This window comes from Coturnix japonica, chromosome 2 (genome assembly GCF_054131305.1).
Source record: "Coturnix japonica strain WE chromosome 2, WE-NBRP24, whole genome shotgun sequence".
NCBI lineage: Eukaryota > Metazoa > Chordata > Aves > Galliformes > Phasianidae > Coturnix > Coturnix japonica.
In genome coordinates, this window is record NC_140664.1 from 113,955,519 (window position 1) to 113,982,663 (window position 27,145).

Genomic DNA, 27,145 nt, shown 5'->3' on the forward strand with positions numbered 1-27,145 from the left:
TATTTATTTATTTCAACTTTTTTTCTTCAGGAACATTTGAGGCAGAAGATGCTAAAGTTGTATATGGCTTAACACATCCAGTAAATTCATTTGAACCCATCTGGCTCCAGGTGCTATCCTTTGTATAAATGATTCTGTTATCTTCAACAAACATTCAAAAAGACTGCTTGTTTAAAAGAAACTCCTCTCAGGCATAACTGGGATTACCTTTGCATTGCTACGTAGTCAATTCACTATCCACAGTGTCTTCAGTGTTTCATTACTAATTGCTGCACTAAACATATTCACAGACACACAGAGCAATATGTAGAGAAGCACAGACAGAAAGTAAAATCTGTTGTTTATGTCTTCTCTAAATATTGTTATTTTGTAAGTAATCCCATTGTGTGATGTCTTTTTTTTATCTGTTTTGCATGTTTGATCTTCAGGATGCTTCATAATGATTTGTGTTGACAGTGTAATATAGCAGCCATCATATTTTCAACAAAAACTGTTTGGAAAAGAAAGGAAAAAGAAGAAAAAGTACTTAGTACGGTTCTTCTTGGTGGATTTCTTGGTCCAAGCTTCATATAATCTGGATAAAAAAAATTCTCCATAAAATTGTCAATAACTGAGGAGTATAGATGTCTCGATTTATTTCATGGGGACTCTTTATGGCTGTTCATTCCAGAAGGCATCACAAAGAATTAGAAATTCTACCTTTCAGCTGGAAGCTGAAAGGATGGCCACAGTCTGTACTGTTATTTACATTCCAGTCAGCACTGAGTAATTTAGGAAATGAGAGCATGTCATGTCAAAGTCCCAATAACAAAATTCTGGTTTAAAGCCATCATAAATGCAGCTATACAAAATATTGTTAAATGTTCTGGACTGCTTATAGGAAAGAGAGATTTTACTCTGAGTAGAAGTTACTATAGTCCTGACTATAAACCAAGGACCTGATATGGTTCCTGCCTATTTCAGTCAGGTTTTCTGAACCTCTCTCTTCATCTCTTTTTAATATATTCTCTTTACAGACTTTCAAAAAGTAATTTATTTGAACACTAAGGACGAGGAAGATGTAATGTTTTATTAAATTTCATTTAACTAACAATGAAAAATCACTTGCTCTTTTATTTATTTATTTATTTATTTATTCATTCATTCATTCATTCATTTATTTATTTATTTAAGTTACGTCCCTTGGCTCATATTTGGAATACGTTTTGGGCCGCACCTGGATTCTGCAATAAGCTTTCTGTCATATTCAAAGGCCCAGGCTGGGGACCAGGCAAACCTAGACTTGGCCTTCCTGAGGAAATCCCAGCGGTAAATATTACATGTAGAGGCTTTCAGTTTTGTGTAATTTACTTGGACCTCTTAATGCTACTGGATCAATGTTAAGAACTCTACACATGCTATTTTAAATTAGCAAATTAGCAGTCGTAAAGAGAAAAGACTGAAGGAAATGAATGTTTTACTTGTGTTTTTCTTTTCATTTGAAGGAAAAATATAACTTTTTGTTTATCTTTTCATTATTCATTTCCTACAGAGATTTTCAAAATAGTTCTATATACTAAGGTAGTTTCTCTTTTTCTTTCAGCTGTGAATGTGCATGCACACACAAATATACACACTTGACAGTATGTATGTAAGATTGTAGATTATCTTTGTATAATTATCTGTGTTCCTTAATCTTTTTGTGTTTATAGTTTTGAGGTATACAAAGGAATAAGAGGCTGCAGTGGATCACTGATGAAGGCTGTTACTATTTTGCTTCATATAGGTCACTGGAAATGAAGTTCCCTTCAATCCAAGTGTACCAGCTTATCTTAACTGCTATGCAGTGATACATTTTGCTGTAATAATGGAGTTGTATATTGATCTTCTTGCTACTGTGGCTGTAAGTAATTCATAATATGACACACAACATACTTACATAATAATGCATAAAGTGGAAATTCTAGGACCTGACTCACATTCTATGTAAATAATCATATATATAAATATATATTATTATATATAAAATAATAACTAGATTCTGTAATGGCCTAATAATAAATAAGTATATGTGTAATTACATAGTATTAAATATATATTAAAACATATACTAAAATAGTAACTATATTAATTATTTGTGCAATTAAATTAAAAATAATAAATGTTTTGTAGAAAAAGTAAGCATCTACATCAGGCTTTAGGACCTTTTTAAAGGAAGAATTTATCTCAGATCTGAGGTTGTGTACGTTTTAAGATGTCAAGTGCAGTCAGATTTTCAGAGGCCAATTTTGAAGGATGATAAAGAATTGCAAAAATAATTCAGAATTTTCAGAAGTCTTGTCCAGTCTTTGAAGTTGGTGTTTTCTTTTTGTTTTGTTTATTTTTGTTCTTTGTTGTTGTTGTTTATTTATTTATTTATTGCTTAGATGTGTTCTGAATAGTACATCACGCAAATAGAATAAAACTCTTTTTTGAGAAACATTTTAAAAGTGTTTTGTTTAGCATTCCAATAGAAAAGTAACTCAGGAATCATAGAACCATAGAATCTCCAGTTGGAAGGGACCTTTAAAGATCATCTAGTCCAGCTTTCCTGTAGTGAGCAGGGCATCCACAGCTAGATCAGATTTCTCAGACCCCTCTCCAGCCTGACCTTGAATTTCTCCAAGGATGGGGCATCCACCACCTCTCTGGATAGTCTGTTTCAGTGCTTCGCTACCCTTATCATAAAAAACTCTTTCCTTACATCCATCCTCTTTAAATCTCCTCTCTTCTGGCCTGAAACCATTTCCGCTTGTCCTGTCACAACAGACCCTGCTAAAGAGTCTGTCCTTTTCTTTCTTATAGTCCCTCTTTAGATACTGAAAGGCCACTGTCAGATCTGGAGCCTTCTCTTCTCCAGGCTGAAGAAGCCCAGCTCTCTCAGCCTGTCCTCCTAAGGGAGATGTTTTATCCCTTGGGCCATTTCTTTGGCCCTTTGGTTGTGCTTCAAGAAATCCAAATCTTTCCTGTACTGAGGACTCCACATCTGGATGCAGCACTACAGGTGAGGTCTCACCAGCACAGAGAGGAGGGGCAGGATCACTTCCCTCACCCTGCTGACTACACTTCTTTGGATGCAGCTCAGGATGCACAGTCTTTCTGGACTGTGAGGGCGCATTGCTTATTCATGTCCAGCTGGCCTTCCATCAGTACCCTCTAGTCCTTTTTGGCTGGGTTTTTCTCTACCCTTACATCCCTCAGCTTGTATTGAGGTTGCCATGACCCTGGTGCAAGACTTTGCACTGGATTTATTGAACCACTTGAGATTTACCTGGGCCTACTGCTCCATCCTGTTTAGGTCTACTTTTCTGATTAGTACAAGTTACAATACACATCACTATCATTACTATGAAAGTCATACTGCAGAGAGTTTAGAGATCACAAAACCATATGAGGTTTAGTCTATCCTGAGAAATTTCTGAAGAAAGGAAACTAATTCAAAGATGAGCTGGGCACCTCAGCTCAGGAAAGACATGGAGGTACTGGAGCAGGTCCAGAGAAGGTTAACTAGGCTCGTGAAGGGCTTGGAGTATCAACTCTACAAGGAGAGGCTAAGGAAGCTGGGGCTGTTTAGTCTGGGGAAAAGGAGGCTGAGGGGAGACCTTATCGCCCTCTTCCAGTACCTGAACGGTTCTTAGAGTGAGAGTGGGGCAAGTCTCTTCTCACTGGTGACAAGTGACAGGACAAGGGGAAATGGCCTCAAGTTGCACCAGGGCAAGTTTAGGTTAAATATTAGGAAGCACTTCATTACAGAAAGGGTAGTTAAGTACTGGAATAGGCTCCCCAGGGAGGTGGTTGAATCGCCATCCCTGGGTGTGTTTAAGAGCTGTTTGGATGTGGTACTCAGGGATATGATTTAGCAGAGGGTTTTTAGAGTTAGGGTACTATGGTTAGGCTGCAGTTAGACTTGATGATCTTCAAGGTCTTTTCCAACCTGGGCAATTCTATGATTCTGTGATTCTATAAATACCTATCGTATGTACAAGATATTTGCCAGTGATTGCTATGCTCATATATTGAGAAAAACCTCTGCAAAAATGTTCAGCATATGCTTCTAAATTCCTGCAAACATGCAAAAGTAATGTTTTCATCAGGGATCAAATAAGGCGTTGTATTTTTTGTTTTGCTTTGTTTTTGTTTGTTTGTTTTTGTTAATATTTCTTTTAACAGCAAGGACTGAGGAGTTCATTTTTGAAATTTCTCATATTTTTTTATTTTATCTTCCTGTATTTCTCTGGTCTTGGAAGGAAAAATGGATGGTTCAAATTATTTTCTCTGTTGATAACAGCAGCTGGTCAAGAATTACTAACAAGTTTAAAAACGCACCCAGACCCCATATAATAATTAAATTCTTGCAATCACAGAGAGGAAATATCTTGAACATCTACCGTGTATGAGCAACAAAGCAACTGGAAAGTTCTTTACACAAAACTGTGGGGTAATGAGGTAATAAGGATAAGAATGAGAACACAGGGGACTGGAAGCACTTCATCTCAGGACATAAACCTTCGGTGTTGGTGTAGAAAGTGCTGGTCCCAAGGCAGAGTTCCAGCATCACTCTGCAGTACAGTGGGAAAGATGTCATGAGAAGGAAGCTTGTGTATGAATAACTTTACTTGGCAAAAATCTCTCTTCAATATCAGTTTTCCACTACACTGAATTATAAAATGTCTATGGATACAACTGGAACTTTCTGTCTGGCTATGAATTATGTCATAACTGTGGCATAGCTCCATAAATGGAGAAAGCTAACTGTTTTCCTCATTTTTAGGTGTAAGTTCCATTTCATAATAGCCATAAGACACAGCATACAGCTATTACTTTTCTCAAGTGATTACAGTTGCTCAGTGTTTGGTCTCACGCCCTGTAGAAGTGTTAAGTTTCTCTTATGTGCAAAGAGCAACCATATACCTTTGGTATGAATGACCTACATTTAACTTATGAAAAGAGCAAAACAAGAAAGAACAAATATATATTTTCCACAGGAGAGAGCATACAGTGTTTATTTTCTATATAGCAATCTGTACTATATCCAGAGAATAAAAAATATTTCTGAGCTGCACACATCTAGATCATTGAAGTAATGGGATTTGGATCAGTCCCAGAGAGAGTGCTAGGAGTGTAAAACTGCAGTACATTCAAAGCAAAAGTCTCATAGCTCCAGAACTGCTTGTATCACATAAATCAAAATGAAGTCTACCTTAAACACATCTTGTAATGTCTTTTTGTTGTTGATAGATACTGTAACTTTTACTGTGATTATGATGCCATGAATATGTGAGCACTTTTAATTAGACAAAATGTATGTGGTGATATGATAGGTCTCTTGAAAGTTGAGAACACAAGTAATATAAGTTTATATGGAATGTTGCTAAGTACTTACAGTTTTTCATGAATTCTCAGTTAAAATAAAATACATACGGAGCCAGCAAGCAACACAAATTCCATAGCATTGTATTAGCATTCTTCATTCGAATATTAAAAGTGGGTCATATATGACAGCAAGGCATCTGTCAAATTGTGAAATGTGCTGACATCTTTCCTAGCATTTCTGTTGAAACACCGAATGCCCTAGGATGAGAAAATTCATTGTATTATACTTCAGAAGGAAGAAAAATTATCTGGAATTTGGAACCTTTCAATTTACATTTAAAAATACATAGGGCATATTTCCTTTGTCTAAATGTATTATTTCTTTTTTTACCTAATTAAAAAAAACAAAACAAAACAAAACAAACAAACAAAAAAAAAAACAACAAAACAAAAACAGTGATTACAAAGCAGTGTAAACTTCTTCCAAAAAATCTGTAGCCCTCCTTTTTTTTTAAGACCTCAGGATATTTTTAAAAGATTTCAGTGAAATGAAAATCCAACAGAAATATTTTTTTCTGTTTAATTATAGCCAATCACCACATTGCAAAGTTGTGACTGACTCACAGCTGAGCATCCTGCTGTGGCTTCTCTGTTTATGCAAGTAATCTAGTACATAAATATTCATTTATTTTATATATATATCCATGCATGTAATTTAAAGAGGTATGAAGATGCTAGCACTAACAAAGGTATAAAATGCACATTCTTTTCACACTGTAACTTGTGGTGTGTAGATTCAGTGTATGATAGCTAGTTTAGTGATATAACTTCCAGAATACTTTGTTGATTGTGGTAAAGTAATACAAAGAAAATGGATGCCCCAGCTGTCAGCATCCACTTCACATGGTGATACAAGTTTGAAAATAAATAAACTAATCAAGTATGTAGCTGCCACTGGAAGAGTAAGGAGAAATTTGGGAAAGCAAACTAATACATTGATATTTATGCTGTGTTTTTCTGGCTTTCTAAAATCTGTTACTTCCAAATGACATCAAGATGTATTTCACCAAAAGTTTCCAAGCAGCTCATGACTAGGAACACAAATGAAGGAAAAAAGTATTTTGTGATACATTCCTTTCCTGTAAATTGTGATTTTAGCCGTATATTGTAAAGTAGCAAACACTGTTCAAAATTTAGGCTTGATATTCAATTCTCTTGTTACCTGGCAGAGAAATAAAGCTTTACATTCTTTTCCTCAAACCAGTGCCCTGCCAGTGTGAGGACATTTTTAAGGCAACTGTGCAATTGCAGTGCTAACACAAAACAAAACCAGCAACCTGGCTAGGGCTGGGTTTAAAGAAGGTGCAGTTCTACACTTTAAACTGGAGGACAGAATCTAAAGAGGAAAGTCTTGAATTACAGTCCCGGTTCTCCAGAAAACCCCTTATCTGACAAAGAACTATCATTGAAAAACATAATAAAGTATTTCTAAGAAATCTGTGGGTGAATTGCCTTATACGTGTGCCAAATCATGTTTTTCTTTTCTATCTTAGCTTTAATTATTGAATTTTTTAATGACCCAGTTTCAATAGGAAATTCAAGTGGGAATTTATTGTGGGTAGATGAACAGTTTAAGAATTACTTTTTATTAACTTCAGATACAGTCTGTACCAGATTTTTATGAAGAAATTTCTGTCCAAAAATTTTGTCACTTCAAAACAAATTGATTCATGTCAACAATGGAAATCTGCTGTACAGTTTTTGGATTCTAGAAATTGATGTGATTAAAAAAAAAAAAATACTTTCAGTGTCTTCAATGAAGTCTTTTGTTGTCTTTTATTGACATATTGTAAAACTATATTGGAAATTTTAGAATGTATCCTAGTTGAGAAAAACCTTTATATAAAGACAACCCCATCAGAGCAATGTTACTTTCTTGACTTAAGCAAGAGTCCCAATGCTGAGTCTCTCCATGATTCAGTGTCAGCTCTATATCCTGTCTCTTGTGGTGACCAGTAGCAGATACTCTGTGTAAGAATGTAAGAATAGTGTAGGATATCTTTTCCTTAGGTCTTCATCTTGGTAGATGATTATGTTAATCATCAGTTTGAGATCTCATAAATTTACCATAAGGAAGGATGGGACAGACTGCACGTGTAGCATTCCAGTAATGAATTTTATCTATCCTTGTATAAATCTTTGCAACAGCGTGGTTTGTCAGGTGTCGTTTGTGAGAAAGTGTGTTCTGGCTTGTAAATGAGTGAGGCTGCTGTTTAGCTCATGCATTGCTGGGATGCTGTTTTCTTTGTTTAGTATTCGTTTGTTAAGGATATCCAAGTAGGTGCTTGTGATTCTTCAGTGTAACAACAAAACCCTACCCAGCCTGAGTATGTGGTTTGATGTGTTTTGCAAACATGGGCACTATAAGTTCACACAGCTATAAAACTTGAGATTATTCTCCTGTGGCCTCCAACACTCACAGATACTTACCTTAGATCTCTTTGCGAGGTAGGAGCCACTGCTGAAGGAAAGTGGGCTTTGCTGCAAAGTGGGCTTTATTGGAATCAAGGCAGACATTCATAGATTTTTCAGTGCCTGAGATCTTGAGGTGCAAAATGCTGTTCATAAACTTTACTGCTGTTCAAACCAGAAAGAATTCCTGTAAGTCAGCAAGATGCACTACTTTCATATTGTATTTATTATTTTTATATTTTTATTTTATTTTATTTTTAAGAAAAAAAATAAGGGCTCTTCAAAGCTAATTATTTGAGAGAAAGCAAGGGAGGGAACAAGAAAAGTGGTTAAATATTTGATTTGCAGAGGCAGCTGTTTAGAGTATAAAAATATTTAATAAATTAAAAAACAGCAGACTTCATCATGGAAATAATTTTATTTTCTGATTGTTGTTTCTATTATTTAGATGTAAATATTAAGGACATAAATCTTTATGCTGCTCTGCGTCCAAATAATAAAACACATGTTAATGTTTAAAAGTTTTCAGTCTGGTTGAAGTCAATGATATGAGTTGAAGAGCTTTCCTGATTTGGAAGCATTATTTTGTAATGAGGGAATATTATTTATTTTGTTTCTTATTGAAATATAGCTATATTGTCATGTCATTTGAATGCCTGCTCTCACAAATATGTTTTGGTATTAATTGGGATTTACAGATGTCAACTGTAAAAACATAAAATGAAAAAATTGAACAAGGCCAAGGTGATTTTTACTTAGAAAGATGATTGTGCCCTCATAGGCTAAGGCATGAGGAAATCAAGCAACTTCAGGAAAGCATGGGGTGCAGAAGGGTGTATCTTAATAATTATTTTGGAGATGGAGGCAACTATAAAAATTATTACTACAAATTTTTGCGAAGTAAAATTCAAATTACTTCAGAAACAGCCACTAAAACCACTGAGGGAAAGTTGAAACTGCTGTTCTGTTCAACTCAGTTTCTCTTCAGAAAGTTTGCCTAAATTATTTTTCTCTATATTTTCTGTTCTTTTGTTTGCTTGTTTGTTTGTTTTGGTTTGGTTTTGTTTTTTAACAGGCGTTATCACAGGAAACTATTCTACTGAGGATTGTCGTTATCATTCTGTCCCTGACTTCTTTTGGATTCCTTATGGAGAACAGGTAAGACATAAAGCATGTTTGTTTGTTTTTTTCTTCTCTCATTTTACATTATTAATATTACAAGGAAATCTCAAGTGTGCCCACAATTATATTGATACAGAACTATATACATATATGCAGACAGGTATGTTTCCGTCTGTTGAGTAGAAGATAAACCACAAATAACCTGTAACTAAAACAAAAAGTGCTCCAGTAGCAGTTATTGGTTATATTGAAGCACCAGTTGCACATGTCCTCAAATGTGCTTGCATTTGTTGGATCAACATCTCTGGTTTTGTGATACTGGCAGGCCTGTAGACTGTCCCATGCTGTTCAAGCTTAGCCGTATTGTTTAAGACCTATGTTGTAGCATATCATGGGTGTCAGATTGGCTGACTGTGTGTGAGAAATGCATAAAAAGCACAGACTCAAACTCATGTGAATGATAGCATTGATTTTGGACTAAATTTGGTCATTATGGATTCAAATCAAATTGGATCTTGAGAAATATACCAGTTCTGTGAGATGTATGCTCTGGAAATAGTCCATATGAGTGCTGTGACCCTATGGAAAGCTGAATAGCAACTACAGTTTCTTACAGAGAAACTATGAGTATTTGCCCTGCTAACACAGACATGTGGAATAGAATCTTCATTGTTGTGCCATTTGTGTTTTGAACATAATTCTCATTGTCTTTTTCAGAAAAGAATACATTTTGCTTGTATGTTCTGAATGGGGTAAAAGTTTTTCAAGAAATCAGAGATCAGTATTATGTACAAATTTGATAAAAAGAATTAACATAAATTTACAGAAATGTGCCAATGATAAGATTCTGAGCTCTTCAGTTTTCAGAATTTTTCTGTTCTCATTTCTGTGACTAAAAGGCATGCTTATAGGTGTGTGAATTCACATATATTCTCTGCATATGCATGTTCTCACCCCAGAAAATTCAGTATTCTAACTGGATGTAAGCTGTATACTATAAAAGTGTAGCTGAAAGTTTAAGAAAGGGGTATAGCTGCAGGATTCATAGGCTATTTCTACATTCTGATTTTCATTGAAGTCAATGAGGAAAGAAAGAAACTGCATTAATCTGAATTTTTTCCTGTTTGTAGACCCAAAGCAGTAATTTTGGAAATTATCCGATGCTCAGTCTTCTTAGGAGTATACAAACTTGGCTACTTAAGAAATGAGCTTTCTTTGTTGGACTACGCATATGAAGTAAGACATTTATTCTGAAACGTTTAAGCTAGTGACCTTATAAAGTATTTAAAAAAATGAGAACATTACAAATGTACATTTGGCTTCTTTACGCTCATCATATAATTTGAAGAGAATATTGATTTTTTTTTTCTTCTCTTTTTTTTTTATTTTTATTTTTTTTAATATTGTTTTCTTTCTTATAACCACCTTATATTGAAAGAAGTCAGAAAGCCATCTGTTTACTAGTCATTGCAAAAAATACGATATTAATGGCCAGAAGTTCATTCCTGAATTTGGGCTGAGTAATTCTTACTTAACCAGAACAAATCTAAAGAACTTAAATATCAAATATTTTGCTCTGTGCTTATACTGAACACCAGGAACAGACGTCTAGGCATTAAAAGGAGATTGGATTAAACAGGTATTTAATCTGCTTAAGTATAATTGCTTTTGTGTTCATAGGGCATGTTTTTATTGTGTTTGTGTCTTTATAATCTACTTTATTTTATAATCAAGGTTGGTTAAAATACTACTTTAATGTGATTGGAATTTGATGACACTGAGTTACAGATTCTGATGTGTATAACATTCCCAAACTACCATGTGCTGGTCATCAGCAAAGTTGGCTATCAGCAACATTATGAACCTTTGTAAACTAGTAGAACTGTTATCAGAAAGTTAATTTTTGGCATAAAAAGAGAAAAAAAAAAAAAAAAAAAAAAAGCAAGTAAACAATAATGATTGATGCTCAGACCTGTTACTGATTAAATCCAGAATGACTTTTGTGACTTGATACAGCTGCAAAATATATAGCAACCAATAACTTTTCTAATAGGGTATTTCTAGTAGTGGTGCTGATTCTCCTGCTTTCCCCTCAGATCAGGCAAAAAAAACCCATAAACATGTATTATATTACTGTGGGTCTTTTTCATTGGTACAGGAAACAATAATTATTGGACAATATTTAATGCAAAATAAATATATATATTTTTTTATATTGACTGATACCTGATAGCCTACTACAATAGATAGTCTAAATGCAAATAATTTTATTATTTGGCAATTAATTCTACAGCCTGTGAGCTTTAGATATCAGACTTCAGGTACTCAGGTTTTCTAACTAAATTTGGGCAGAATTATGTGTCAAAATATACCTTATAAATTTCCTCCAGCCCTTGCCTTTCTAAAGTGCTTATATGTGAAGGGTTAAAGGAGTAGAAGTAAAATTTTCAGGTTGATACTTCTATATCGTTTCTTATTCTGTCATGGGGCAAAAAAAAACCAAAAAAAAGGTTTCCTATTCTGTTCCCTATTTCCATCTGTTGTTAAAATACTAAAATCTTTCCCCTTTATTTACTGCACTTTCCTCTGCTTTCTTGTGTAGTTTTACTTCTTCATTTCTTTCTTCCTTAATGTTATACTTTTTAGTGACTCTTTCCTCATCCCTTCTTTGACATTGAGTTGTTAGTCTGGTTTTGACTGTTTTGAAACAGGAGAACCTTGCTTACATTCTTTTCTTTGAAGGAACTTAAATAGGTATCCTCTAAATTGTTTGCTCTCAAAAAGACCAAATCAAATAATCCTTGTGAAGAATTTTGATATGTCAGTGCAAGAGACTTGCACTTCGTCATAAATTATCAAGTTTGTGATATTAATAGATTTGTGATGTTTGTGAGTCCCCTGTCTTGATATGCAAGTCTTATAATCACAGGCTTTGCTTGTGCACTGTCAACGCATTATACAATTTCTAGTTTCATAATAGGAATGTTGCTATGTATACTGTGGTGTTTTTTTAATGGAATTTACAAGAAAAAATTATGGGCAAAAGGAAACTGCCAGAAATTTGACAATGTGTGTTGAAAAGCCTCTTCAGATTATTAATGTTTTCAGTCATAATCAATGAGATCATTTAGAACCAACCAGAAGACACCAATAAGCAAAATAAATAAATTGTTCTCACAGAAATTAAAACTAAATTTTGTCTGAAAAGTTCCCTTTTGTTCAGCATTCCTAAAATCCATCCTTCATAAGTAAGGAGATAAGTACAAGAATGATTTTGCCATATATTATGTTAAATCATTAGTGAAAATTGTGAATTCTCTCTTCTTGTGCCTATGATTCATATACTTGCATTCCTCATTAATATTTATAAGCAGTAAACAAGACTTCAGAAGTAGTCATACATGCAGTATTATTTGTAGGGTGCTCTAACTAGTAAACATAAGTGTTTAAACTTCAAACGACTGTCTAATGTGGGAGTTGCTGAAGGTGTGGTTTTGTCATCAGCTTAGGCTGATCTAAATGGAGAGTTTCAACAAGTCTAAATAATTAAATTAACAGCTCAATCCTGACTGCTCCTATCTCTATTCCTAGTCCTGGATTCCTGTTGCTTTCTGCCATTTCAGTGAGTTTGAGTAGTTCGTAAGCACATCTGACAGTTAGAAGAACTACTGAAATTTTCACCTTCTGTGTGAAAACTAAGAAGAAAGTACAGAAATAAGAGAAAACAAGAAGAGTGGGGGAAAGAAGGAGGGAGAGTTTTGCTATTACACTAGCACAAGTGGCTGTGAAAATAGCAGCTGACAACTGCAATGCCATTAGGAGAATCAGCCCTGCCCTCTTTCTCCAGTAAAGACATCACTACCTAGCTAATTCAGTCACCTGGCTGCTCTGACTGATACAGCCAAAGATTTATCTTTGCATAAGTTTGATTACTTAACTTCTTCTGGAATAAGAAAGTTCCCTAATGCAGAGGACCATGGTAGTAAAATGCAGTTAGAGGTGGGTAAGAAAGAACTGCTTGTTTTGGTAATGCTGCAGTCTTCATATAATTGTTTATTGTGTCCGCACTCCAATAACCACAGAATTGCATCTGTCTATGCTTTGAAATTCTGTATTAAGTAATGCGGTTACCAGTCTTGGCTTGGTTGTATTTGAAGTCCTTCCAAGAAATATTCTTGAGAGATCTCTCATGGTGTTTTTTCCTTTTCCAATGAAGACAATAATTCCAAGTTATCAGAGTTAGAAAAATAATCTTTCTTCTTGTGGGAGGTGGAGCCCTACACATTTCTCAGCATGCATTTTCTATTCCTTGTGTTGTGTATGTTTCGTATCCTTAGGCAAAAGAAATAGGCTCTGTTATTGCTCTGTTTTTTGGTTGATTGGCTTTTAGAAAAAAGACATAGTAAAGTTTGAAGAACTTTTTAGATCTGATGAGAATTGTTTCTGGGATGGAATTCACTGAACACCTTGGTGATGGAGTTATTTGTCTGGATTTAGACAGTAAGCTGAGAAGTCAGTGCATTTCTATTCAAATGTCTGTGCTGCCACATCCTATACTAGTGAATTTGCTGTAGGCTGATTTTTTCATGTCTGTGTAATGTGATGATCATGTGTATTACTATTGCCAAATCTTTTTCTGTCAGACTCGGTCTGGAGTCTCCTAATCACCTGGAGGTAGCAGAAAACATTGCTTGTACATTCAGTTATGTGACATTTCAGCAGGCATAATATGTAAAAATAAATTTGTGATGATGGTACACCTCTTCAAAGAATTTCCATCTAGCTTCTCTGGTTTGGCATCAGTCAGCATATTCCATGATCTGATTTTGGTCAAGCACTGGCTGTTATTTGACAGTTATACTAATGAGGAGTAAGTAGAAATGAGAGCCATTGACGTGTTGTTGGAACTCTTGTCTGAAATGTATTCACTAACTCTCGTAGTGGCTGCAGCTCACTACTGTGACTCATAAGCTGAGGGAATGAGAGTGAAAAAAGCTGGAGTAAGAAATGCAGATGTCTGTTTGTTGAGCCTGTTTTGTTTTTTGTTTGTTTGTTTGGTTTGGTTTGTTTTTTGTTCTAAGGCTTTATATCTGAGACTGTCTGTACACCCAGACTCTTTCTGCACTGTTTGGCTGCATAGATACAGAACCAACAGCAGTCATGTATTTACTAACAGGTAGGAAGAATAAAGGTCTAGGTCAACTTTCACTGAAGAAAAGAGAGAAAAAGAGAGGGTGTATACCTGTGTGAAATCTTAAATGAAGTACTTGTTTTATATTTTGTATGGGCATGTGTTGCTTTAGAAAAATAATCAACAGTGGAAGATATGTAGAGTGTTGTGAAGCAGGTTATAATTCAGCCCTTAACTAATGAAGGCAGAAATGAACTTCTTTGTGGTCAAATTATTTATTTTTTCCTCCAGAGTATATGAACTTCGTAGATGCAGCTGTTCCAAATGTTTTTGGAGACAGTATTCTGTACCAAATGGACTGTTTCTCTGGTCTTTGATGCAATTCTTGTATTTCTTATGAGCATGTCAGCTAATTTGTCTGGATGAAATATATAATATCTCTTTAGTAAAGAACTGATTTGCACTGTACTCTGCATTCCACAGAAGTCCCTCTTAATGTGATATATAGCCACACTACTTACTTCTCTTTTCGTTATACAAAGGCTTGCTGTTGCCTCACTTGTTTCGTAGTGTAATTTCCCAGCGTCAGGATACTGACTTATGAGTACTGACTTAAAACAAACATTTACTCATAAGAACATATTTCCACATCTATAGTTTTTTGCTCTGCAGCATTTTTCCTCGGTCCCTCATTATGATCATCTGTGCCACATTTCAAAGTGCAGCATATCCTATATTTGGTTTCCATTAAGGTGAAAGCTCCATGCCCTATATTATGATTTACAACCTCGGTATTTAGGCAGTCTCTGTGCCCTAACTAGATTGGCGGGTATATCTGAAATGTATTTTTGAAGTGATGGAAGGAAACTGCTACCTCATGATAAAAAGCCTTGTCAGCACACATGGAATTAAATAAACACGAGTTGTAATCTGTATTTTCTATATTAGCCTCATTGAGAAAATTCTGCAATACCATGCAGTAGACTGAACTTTTAATATTCTTGACAACTACTCTAAGGGGAATAATGTCCCTTAGAAAAAGTCACAGTAAAATCTGGCAGTAGATTAAGTTCGTTTCCACTTAGGTGTGACAGCGGTCGTTACTGATTTTAGACTTAGCCAGTTTGAGAATCAGCTTCACCACCATCAACTACAGACTATGATGTATAGTTCCAGATGCTCTGGCCAATTGACCGTAAAATTGCTCTGCATTTCTGGCAGAGCAGCCAAGCTGGAGCTTTTAAAATCTCCACTCCCTGAGCTCAACACCCTCCCCCCTCTGCTTAAAAGCTGCTCATTATTCTTCTTCTGCCCGCTGATCTTAGCAAAAGAAAAACTTCTGGAATCAATTAGAAGCGTCTGCACTTGATGAGATTTGCACGTGAGTTTGGAATTGCGAGGCTTTGATAGTGTCAGCCAACAGCTGCAGTTTCAGGTGGTAAAATAGGGGAAGGAATTTTCCAGGGTTTATTTACAATCATAAAATAAAACAAAAATCAGGACAAGTTGGAAACTATCTAATGTATCATTAAAATGAAGCCTCAATTGGGTTATATATTTGCTTTGTCTGAAAAAAAAAAAAAAAAAAAAAAAGTAAACCAGTGGTTTATTATCAGGATCTTTTCAATTACCTTGCAATTATTAGGCAATGTAGACTGGTTGTAATAAAATGCAAGCCATTGGCTGCATGCTGTAGTTTTAACTATGAAAGAGGCATCTGCTATTACTTTTGTCACTTTAATTGCTCGACAAGACAAGGAGGTAGTCATACTTAATGGAAATCAGAAGTGTGTAGTCAAAGATGAAGCAAAGGTGTTATTTGAAACATAGCAAATACATATTCACATACACCGTCTGGCAGTTTAGCATTTCACTTTCAGCTCCTGCTAAACAGGTGAATAGAAAAATAAAATTCATATTGATACTTCTAATGTACTTCTGACCCTTCTGAGCAGTTAGGGATTGGCTTGTATCTGTATGCATTTTAAAGATGGCAGCCCTGCCAAATGAGATTATTAATGTTCAGTTATGCATCTGAGTGTCTTTATATGATCAAATTGCGCCATTTCACACACATTGTTACTAATTTACATTGCAGACTGGTTTAGTTCATAAGTCAAGGCATAATTTTTCTAAAAGCCAGGAATGCTACAAACCTCATCAAACTGCATTCTTTTCTACATCATAACACATGGGTAAAAATAGAAATCCTCTCCATACCAATGAATTGCTTCACTCATATAAATCCCTGATGACAGCTGAGATACTCCACATGGGTAGATGTGTTTATCTGTGCAATTGCAACTCCAGTAGTAAAATGTTAGCTGGCAATTTTGTTTTTAATGAACAAAGGCATTGATTTGTTTCATACCTACACTTTTCCTATGGAGGGAGCACAACTGGGGAAAACTATTATGTCATTTTATCTTCTTGTACTTTAAAGAGAAATAAATAATAAAATAGTAGAAGCTTCTAGTGTGGGATCTCTTGGAGGATGCCTTATTTGTAAAGTAGTCATCTGTATTTGCACAAAGGTATCTCTGCACTACTGTTCAGGCAGTGCTGGCATATACTACAGTGAAAGGCAGGCGTTGGGCTGGCCCTCTGTGGCCTGGATTCTGTAGAGGAGATGCAAATGCAGTCAAAGCAAGTTCATGTTTCTTGACAGGGCCAGTGCTTACCAATCAGTTTATGCTTTCCTAAATGTTTCATGTTCAACAACAATATAGCATATATTTAGCATATATCAGGTATAGCATAATGTAAAGCAACAAAGGAAGGGGTAAGATGAATGAAACTGAGAGACACCAGCTTACCTGCTGAGATTTCCCTCCTGCGCATGTAGTGGGGGAGAGGCAGAAGATGCCACTGGAATGCATACATCAAATTATGTCCTTGTCTATATGCTATTCACAGAACCCAAGAATAGGAGGCCTGCCAGCCTTACCATGTACAGCTGACATGTGCATGGGCTCTGCAGTGTGGCTGTCATTAACTTATCCCACTTTCCTGCATGAGTATGTTTAGTGGGAATATCTGATATGGCAAATTAGTAGATTTTGTGCTGAAATCAGATAGCCTGACACCAGAACTGTTGCAACTGGCTGGTAGGAATCATCCCAGTAATAAACAGAGGAAAGCTGTGCCTATATTGCCAAGACCATGAAGGCAGATGTCTTAGGATTTTATCTTCGATGTGATGTGCAGAGGGACTGAATTAGCTCTTAGGAGATGACAGCTTTAATTAAGCCAGATATTTCTGATGTGGAATAATTCTGGGTTTGGCAGATACAAGGTGACCACAATGAACCAGCCTAGCGTTTAAAGTATTTAGGGTATTTTAGTCTCACAAGACTTAAATAGAAAAAAAAATGAACTGTAGAAAACATGCAGACCATAGATACCCAATTATATGTTCTACAAGTGAGAAGAAGGTACAAGTTTTTTCTTCTTGTAAGCATCCTGTTCCACTTTGTAGTAGTAACCATAGATATCACTATAAATATTTAACATTTTAGGAATATAATGTCTGTGTGAGACTCACAGATCCAGATTGTAACATATGCCACAGAAGAGATAAACAAATGCCTATATTTAGAAAAGAAAAAAAAAAAAACAAAAAAAAAACAAACAAACAAACAAAAAACCCACTGTTTAGTGTATTTTATCAAAATTAATAATTGGATTGTTGTTGTTTTGCACAGTCTATATATTTTCTTTTTTTTCAGCAGTTTTTAATGAAGAAAAGGGGATGAAAACCACAGTACAAACTGAGTCTATTTTTGTCTACTACATCACCTGAAATAACCACTGAAAACTTGTTAATGGCATTTTGGCATGAACAAGTCGCAATGTAAATTCTAACCAGCCATTGCTTGTTACATAAAGGGAACAGTAGATCAATAGGATAAAATCAAGCTGTTATCTTTGCTCTGATCTATTTTTCTATTACTGCCTTGTTTCTTTGTATACATTCTGTTTTCTATGATTTTTATAGAATCAGTGGATATAGAGAAAGCAACAGTGCTATACTTATTTTTATATTTGGGTATTACGCAACGCAAAGAGAATGTTTTAAAATTTCCTTTTCCTACCAATGCCAAATAAAAATTGCCTGATGAAAGAAGATTAGCAAATGCTCTGTTTAACAACTGATTCCCAAATGCAGAACACGCAAAACACTTTGTATATTTCAAAGTTAGATAAAAGTTAGAAATAAGTGCTATGGGAAAAAAAAGTATATATAAAGCTCTAGTTGTCAGTTGAAACTAAAGAAAAACAATGCAGTCCCCACCCCCCATGAATCTGGGAATCATCACATCTGTCTTGACAGAATTAGTTTGGTTTATCTTCATGTGGAGCCCATGAAACGCCCTGAATAAATTGTTTATTTTGCCAATTGGAAGCTAATACAGAGCTGAAAATGTCTGGTTTAGGCTATTATAAAGTTTTTGCATTTTGCCCATTTCATTGCACATCTGTATATTACCTGATTTCATTGCACATCTGTATATGGCTATAAATCTTGATATATTTATTTATCTTCTTGTTGACTCCATGTAAGTTGGCTACAAAAAAAAAAAAAATAAAATAAATAAAAAAGTGAAATATTAAGTAAAAGTGAAAAGCAGAATATTATGAAACAGAATCTGACAGTTAACTGAGTTGGTTTATACATACGTATCTCTATATCTCTCTGCATTTTCCTGCATCTGCAGCTCTAAGCTTGTTAGTCTTAAAATCACACATACCAAGAAATAAACCATTTGAATAAATTGTCCTACCTCTACTTCTAAAGAGAGAATAGTGTTTCATCTGAGTGGCTACATGATGACCAAAGATATTCATTGGTGAGATGGGATGCTTAAAAAATAAGCAAACCTTATTAAGTTTTAACACAGTTGAAGAGTTGGTACAGTGTTAGAGCTTATGATCCAGATGAGCTTTTTCACACTCTGATATTTTCTGTTTTTATACTTTGCTTACTGGTAGCTTGCTTGAAACAAAGAACTAGTTCTAGAGCAAGAAAATCTAGTGAGGGCCTCCAAGATTTTAGAAAACCTTTCAGAACTTGAAGGAGAGTTTATCTGATCTGTGCAAAGCAAACAAACAAACAAATAAAATAAAATAAAATAAAAAATTCACAGCTGTATAAGGTGCATAGATGTCAACGAATTCTATCAAATAACAATAAACAATTGAATAGCAGCATGTTATACTTTTATGAAGTTATACTTCCCATTACATTGTTACGGTGTTTTTCTGTTTAAGAATATTTATAGAATAACGTATAATTTGATGCTATCCTAGTTTTGTTTTCATGTATCTTACTGGACTATTCATCACTTTCTATGAGCTTACTAATTCTGCTAAATACTTATAGAAAACTGCCTTATTTGGCAGGACAGTCCATCTAAAGACTCCCCAGTCAAATACTTTTGCTGTTTTGTTTTGACCTTTTGTGTGGACAAAATTGTATGGCTTTCATTATTTTATTTTGCTTTTGTAATGCTATTAAACTGTACACTGAGCACATTGCAACTGTAAAATCTGCAATTATTTGGTCATATGTGCCTGTAATTTCAGGCATACAATCCATACATATCTACAATCCATTTGGAAGTGGAGATTCTGATTTTCTGAATGTTCATATGTGGACAAAGGTTTAGTTTCTGGGCTAGACTGTCTTCAGTCTTCACAGTGAAAGGAGGTTGTGTTGTTAGATTAGTTGCAATGAATTGAAGCTATGCTTAATACTTTGCAAAACAAATAAAGATAGATCTGATGAATGTCCAGTTTTTTGAAGGAAATTTGCTAAAACAGGACATAGTTATGTCTTCTAGCCATCTTTGAGGGGAGACTTGGAAATTTTACATTTGATAGTATATGTTACATTTGAAACTATGTGTTATTGCTGGAAAAAAAAAAAGAAAGAAAAGGTATACATATTCACATATTGGTTAGGTTGAAAGTGGAATGGAATTAAATGACAGAGGTAAGATCTGATGATTCATCTCTAGCTGGTAGAGATACTAGTACTGGTAATACAATAAGAAGTGCTTTTGTGGTCTCACCCCTGCTATGTTATAACAGTCAAACTTTAGAGAGCTTTACGGGATTTAGAAAGCTTTGTGTCCATAGCCTATATTACATCCATCCAGTCCCACTACACCAATTTCTTATATATGTAGTCATATTTTTGCATATAGATTGCCTCTTTGTAGACTAGAGGACAAGATAGAAAAGACATGGTTGGATACATTATAGACATGAGCTTATCAGATTTCCCATTGTTCACGAGATCCTGAATCACTAATTTAAGCCTAAATGTAGTTTGGGGATGTTGTTTTGTCCCCAGATATAGATGAAATGTTGCTCTTATTCATATTCATTAGCATAAGTTTTCTCCCTTAACATTTTTTGTAGTCAAACCCACAGGTTCAGCTAACGCTGTACTTATGCCAGTTAAGATTGCTGTATGACTTTTCTTCACCATCATTTCCCTATTATGGTTAATGCAGTCCATCCTAGTGAAACCAAAAAGCTATTGCCAGTACACCTCTTAAATTATTCTCAAGCTGCCAGCTGTGCCATTTGGCTTTGATCCTTTCTTTCATGGTAATTGTCATGCTGAAATGTAAAACTAAAATATGTTCTGCACCCAAATGTCACCATTTGTGTATTTTTAGAAGATATTAATCTTCATGAGATTTCTGTGGATTTTACCTGATATTAATAATCTTCTCTATGTGCTATTGCTGCCATCAAGTGTAATTATATAATTATGCACATGTAACTGTTCACATACTGTGCTTTTTAAGGAATGCCAACTCTCTGGAGTTCATTTTCATCTAGCATTTTCATACCACTTAGCTTAAAAATAATGCTTAGCATTGCACGAAACACATGAAACACCTAGTCATTTTATTTTAATGGGAACAAAAAAAATTGAAAAATTCTGGTTGTATGTGCACTTTGAAGTATGTTTCTGAGTGGGAGAATAGATTGCTTTGGTATTAGATGAAATTCAGTAGTTCAGTGACTTGCTTTCCTTCTTTGTTTTTCCCTTACTGTTGAAATAATTGAAAAAAAATGTAGCATCAATGAAAATAAATTCCCCTTTAATGCCAACAGTGATATTCGCACATGGTAAGGAAAACAAATTTAAAATAATCTTCTTGCTGATCAGCTTTAAAAATGCTTTCCAAATATTTCTTGTTCCCAGATTCAAAATATTTAAAGGGAAAAGGACTTTTCCCCTGTTTTCTTGTTGGTATAGGGATATTATTCTTTGCATGTTTTTGGCATTCACTTTACTGAAGAGGACCTGAAGCTTCTTGCTACACCTTCACTCCACAATAACAACTCAGTATTTTGACGTACAAATGAGAGACTTGACTGTAAGTAGCAAAATACTTCTTTGGCACTACCACTGTTCAGTAAAAGGACTAGAGGGGCTAAGACACTTTTTTCGGCATTCTCTGTGAACATTAGCAAGATATAAACATTTTGGGAAACAGAATTGCATTACTGGATATGTGAGAAGAAAAGTTCTTGGATAAGAATCCAGTGGTAAGACTGATTATCTCAGGTATGTTGTTAAGAAAGAATCTGCACATCTGGATATAGTGATCTCAAGAGGGATGGAAATCAAATAGTAAGAGATGGCAGACAAACAGTGTTGATGATATCTGTCTCACAGGGAAATTTGGAAAGAGAAGTGAGAAATAATTAAATTGTATTTAACTTAGGCTGACAATCAGGCACAGAAAAATATCAGGAAAATTGCAGTGTAATTGACCGAAATAAAATTAAACCTTTGCCATTATCTTTTTTTAAACTGGTATATGCAAGAAAACATAGACATTACCAACTATTTAGAAATTATACATATTAATATTTATTTACTTATTTATAATATATAGTCTGGGCTTCATTTATTAGCTTTCTATGTGTGCACATAGGTCCATAGGTATGTACATAGAGGAAGAAAAGTAGTACAGTGTCTGTGTGTAAGTATGCATTAACAATATAGAGGCTTCAGGAGAGAGCATAAAAAAACTGAGTTGTTTTGAGTTGTAGTGAGATGTAGGTAAACTGGCAGAATTTCTGAGGTGAGGAGGGAAAGGAAAAAGTGATGAACCTGTGTGGAAAACATGTGATTAAAGAAAGGAAGGAAAAGAGAAAGCGAGTTGATTTATCAGACAAATGGGAAAGTAATATAGAAAAAAATAGTCCTGGATGATATTGCTGTGACATATATTTCAGAATCAAACATTAAAGATATACACAGTATTGTTCTCTTTGAAGATCTAACAGGTGAAGATAGTGGTAAAACTGAAGTGTAAATTAAATTAACTGCTTGAGGAGTTTTATAACATTAATTGTGAAAAATTAAAGAATGTTCTGAAGGAAGCTCATCTGAGTTGAAGAAACGCACACGCACATATATATTATATATATATATATATATTAACAAGAGAGAATGAAAGTGTGCAGGCAAACATCTACAGTGAAATTAAATGGTACACATGCCCTTCTAAAGTGTTTTTTATTTTTCTAGTGACTACTATGCAGTGCATAATTTGAGAAAATTCTTAGGCATCTATACCCAAGTGAATGGTTCTGAAATTTCACTGTGGAGAATAGTTCAGAGATATTTGATTAGTGCAAAAAATAGGATATCTCTGCTTTCAGAAGTATAGACATTTCAGTGGATTATAGAACCATTAGCTTCATTATTAGAAGCTTCATGAAAAGAAATGCAGATGGAAGACTTTTAGATAATGATTATAACATTTACTATGAAGTTTTGCATGTGTTATTACTGTTTTAAAATAGCCATAATACTGACTTTGTGTGTTAGTGAAAAACATAACTTGGAAATGTTTGCATCTGACAGTGATCTATTTTAAGTAAAAGAAGAATATTGTTTAGCAGCTAGTGAGAAGTGTGAATATTGTGATTGGCTACTGCACCAAAACTTGCAGACAAGTTATATGTGGAGAGCAAATGAATTGCTACTGTGTAAGCTTAAAACTGTAGATGCAAAAACTAAAATAATATTTACCTATACATGGCATAATGAATCTTTATTGGCAGCTGGTATTCACAGACTACTTGAAAGGTGGTATTGGCCAGACACAAGTTATTTGGCAGAGATCTTGCCTAGTATATATTTGCAGAGCCTGTCTGCATAAGGACGCTGGCAGGTTTACCCTGATTTCTATTCCAGGTGACAAATTTCTGTCCAAGTATATGAGTGATCAAATATTTTCCACTGGAATCTGGGCACTGTAAAATTTTCTGAAGCTGAGTAGAAAAATTGCAGGATTTGCTTGAACTATAATAGCCTCTGCATACCAGTGTGACAGCAAAATATTTCCACTTGGACAGTATCAGGGTGAAATGTGCTGTATTGAATTAAACATTTTTCTGGAAGACTGATGATATTTTGTTTCCACTTGTCACTGACATCCTTTCTTAGCCTAGAAGCTGTGATCACTGTACTCATCAGTTAATATCAGTGAAAATTAAGCAACGATGATGGAAAGCATCGCTGTACTGATATTTTTCTACCAAAGCAAAGAACAGGGTCCAATCCAGACGAAAGCTATACCATAACCACATTAGCTTATTTTTTTCCTACGCAAAGCCAATTAAGAAATAGAACAGTTTCCATTAGTTTATTTGCCTTTCCTGGAGCAATTACAATTGCTAAACTTTCCTAAACTGTACAAATGTGGTGTCTCCCCTCGTGACAGGTTGTTTAAATTTATAACTTAAGCTAGCATTTCCATCTCCAGTAAAAGCCAAACAGACATTTAATTATGGTGCGTGATGTTTCTGACTAAAACGGAGCCAACAGAGCCTGTCAGACAGCCCTCATTGTTCATGAATTTTGAACAAATTGGAGATCAGTAGATTTATAGCCAGGTTTTTCTCTACTATTGTTTAAAATAGCACACATGGAAAACACTCCATGGGTGTGTTGTAATTCAGCTTTAATGATGTAACACTTGGTTTCAGTCAATTGTTGGAGGATTGCAGTAACACTGGTTTAGTGCTTCAGACATTGCATGTTCCTTAGCAATTATAGTCCAGCTTTCAATAATGGCTTTTGGCGGGATATCCACAAGTGAAGTCATAGCAATTTTGAAAAAGAGCTAATAAAAATACACCTGCCTTGTAGTGGAAAACGAGCCTTTAATATCTTTCTTTGAAGCTGAGTGAAGCCCACAGCATTAACTAACAGATACCAGTATTATGATGCAGTAATCCACTCCCCCAGGGGAAGTCAGGGATTGAAGTATGAAAGGCTGCTATTTTTTAGTCACATATTATATGGTCACCATAACATCATGAAGGAAGAATGGGAATAACAAGGTGATAATAAAAACTGGAAAGGAGTGTTAGCTGTAAAGACAGGAGTATTCAAAGCAATCACAAACCATACTTCAGGGATGCTACAGTTTAATTACTGTTGTAGGTCAGTTGTTAGTTCCTTATTTAAATGTGTATATCCAAATCCACTGTTGTTAAAACAAAATATAGAATAATAAAGCAGTATTTAAAAAAAAATAAAATAGTATTTCTTTCAAAGTATTTCTCAGCTTTCTATACTGTTTCTATTCTGGATGGGTTTAACATTTGACAACATTTTTCACACCCACTGAATATTTATTTAGCCATTAATAATCCTAATTTGGTTTTCTTCACCAGAAAATCTAGAATGTGTTCATTTTGTCCTTTTGCTAAGTTCTCTTTTATATTCTTTTCTGATATACTTCACATGACTCTCATTTTAGGAGGAAGTTTTGACTTCTTCCTCATTTTAAGAGGCATGTATATAGTTTAAGCCTAGTGACACATATATGCAAGTTATGTGTCTTTCTAAGGCAGACCATAATATAGTAGCTATACACGGTTGTTAAGTTATTAGCTTCTATTTGGAAGAAGTGTAGCAAAATACACATTTTCAATAAAAATGACATGAAAAAATCCAACCTCTTTAAATACTTCTAATGGAAGAATAATATGCAGATGATATCTTTCTTTGTCTTAGATTAACTGGAGGGAAAATGCATCCAAGAATTCCCATATTAAAATGCATTTATTAGGTATAATTAGTGTGTTTGTAAGGAGTTTCTGTAATTGCACTGTTAAAGACCTTAAGCCATAGAGGAAGTTGCAGTGTAGTAAGAAACACAGTCCTCTTTCACTTCTATATTCCAGACCATGCTCCATGATCTGCTATGGTACATTTGTCCCATCAGAGACAGCTGTGTTAGTCCAAAAGTAGTGAGCACTCCTGAATAAACTTCAGCCTAGCTCAAATTAGGCTTATGATTTTTCATTGTGGTATATTAAGCAGGTTTGGTGATTACCCTTGGAGGGGAAAAAAAATCATTAGGTTATAGGTAGAGCTGGCCCTCTGGCAGAATAATTTTTAGGTAGAAGGGGAAGAGAAAATAAAATGAGTGGTATATTATTGGCACAACAGAATTATTCTGAGAATCATCAGAGATACTTCCATATTAATCAGTAGCTATGATTTACGAAAAGAAAGCACACACATTTTTGCCAGGAATTTTCCTGAAACCCAAAGCAGTTCAGGAATCTGCAGAATACAAATCTTACAATTAGACCTGCAATCTCAGCTATTGCAGAGTCTCTCTTTCTTAAAATAACCAAAACTTGAACTATACACCTTCAGGGCTGGGTGTTACTTCTCTCCACCTCACCCACACCCCCGCCAGCATAGCAGGGTCCTAAGCGGAGAGGTTAAAGATAAAGGGCGCTTAACCCCATGCTGGCCTGATCAAATGCCGTTCCCTGCTAACACAGGAAGCAACATTCATCAAAGGGGTATCACTTGAGTATAATCCTACAAAGACATGCACACATGCTTAACTTCACATTAATGGGACTCTTTAGATGCATGAAGTTAAGCATGTGTTTCAAATCTTTGCTGGGTTGTACTCAGTATTTTCCTTTCCACTAACCTGATCCCCTTACACAAGGCAGTTACCTTACTGGTTTGAAATGCTGGAAATTCTCTTTGGCTATGGAGAAGCTTTTATATGTCTGAATTCACTTACTGATCTCCCATATTCAGCCTGGGTTTATAACTTTATTATGTCTGTGGTTTCTATTTTTGTTTAAGGTTAATAACACAGTTTTACGGGTTTCAAGTAACTCTTCTAGATTGGCTACTTTTTCAGATAAAGTATTTACACAGTATATATTTTTTTTTTCAAACAAAATTCAAAGTGATTAATGAATAAAAAATCTAACTCAAACTTAAGAATGGCACTATTTATATAGTTGAATGCAACTATATAATATGCAGTTTTTATACCAAATCACAATCTTATATCATTCTTTACCATAATATTGCTCAAGGTACTATGTATTGTACTGAGCTTCTTTAGTTGTATAACTCTGAGAGTTGGAGGGAGTTGGAAAAGTTGTTGTTCAGCATTCACTTTAGTAAAATAGTGTTTATAAAAAAAAAATAATAATAAAAAAAAAAAATTAAAAAAAGGAGCAAAAAAAATGTCAGTAGACTCCAGAAATAGAAGGAAATATAGTAAGTTCTTCACCTACTACCTCATTTAATTTCATAGTTCAATTTAAGTGTCCTTTGCCATCAGTGCTAGTCACAAAGATTTTGTTTTGCTGAGTAAACCAGATCTATCAGGAAGCTGATCCGTCACACTACTTGCAAACTTCATAGTACTGTCACTCTGCATTTTACTGCTGCTCTTTTCTTTGTAGAATTCAAGTGTGTAATTTGCATCATTGCTCTGAAAGTAAATTGCTGTTGATTCTTGACACCTGCCAGCACTGGTATTCATTTCAAGCTGTAAAGCACTACTTTGAAATAAATTTTGGGAAACTCATTAAATGTTGTCAGCTATGTTGTTTATACCAGCACAAAATAATATAGTTAAATATGTCTGGATTCTGTTTTCTATTAAAAAAACAAAACAAACAAAAAAAAAAAAAGTGAACAAAACTCTTTGCCAATGTTTTCCTGTATTTTAAAAGTATTTTCTAAAGCTAAATACACTGATTTTTTACCAG

At 34.8% G+C, this 27,145-nt stretch overlaps 1 protein-coding gene across 5 annotated transcripts in view; it reads left to right on the forward strand.

The window, feature by feature from the left end:
• The window catches only part of AGMO (alkylglycerol monooxygenase), a 171,886-nt gene that overhangs the window by 90,012 nt on the left and 54,729 nt on the right, over nt 1-27,145 (forward strand). For 3 of the 5 annotated variants that reach the window (XM_015853865.3, XM_085538540.1, XM_085538537.1), the window contains exons 8-12: nt 31-110; nt 1,174-1,308; nt 1,766-1,882; nt 8,879-8,961; nt 10,056-10,161. In XM_015853865.3, the coding sequence (XP_015709351.1) occupies nt 31-110; nt 1,174-1,308; nt 1,766-1,882; nt 8,879-8,961; nt 10,056-10,161 (521 nt within the window). Of the gene's footprint in view, nt 1-30; nt 111-1,173; nt 1,309-1,765; nt 1,883-8,878; nt 8,962-10,055; nt 10,162-17,784; nt 18,188-27,145 lie in introns of those variants that run through there. The other 2 variants (XM_085538538.1, XM_085538539.1) reach the window with 2 other exon arrangements.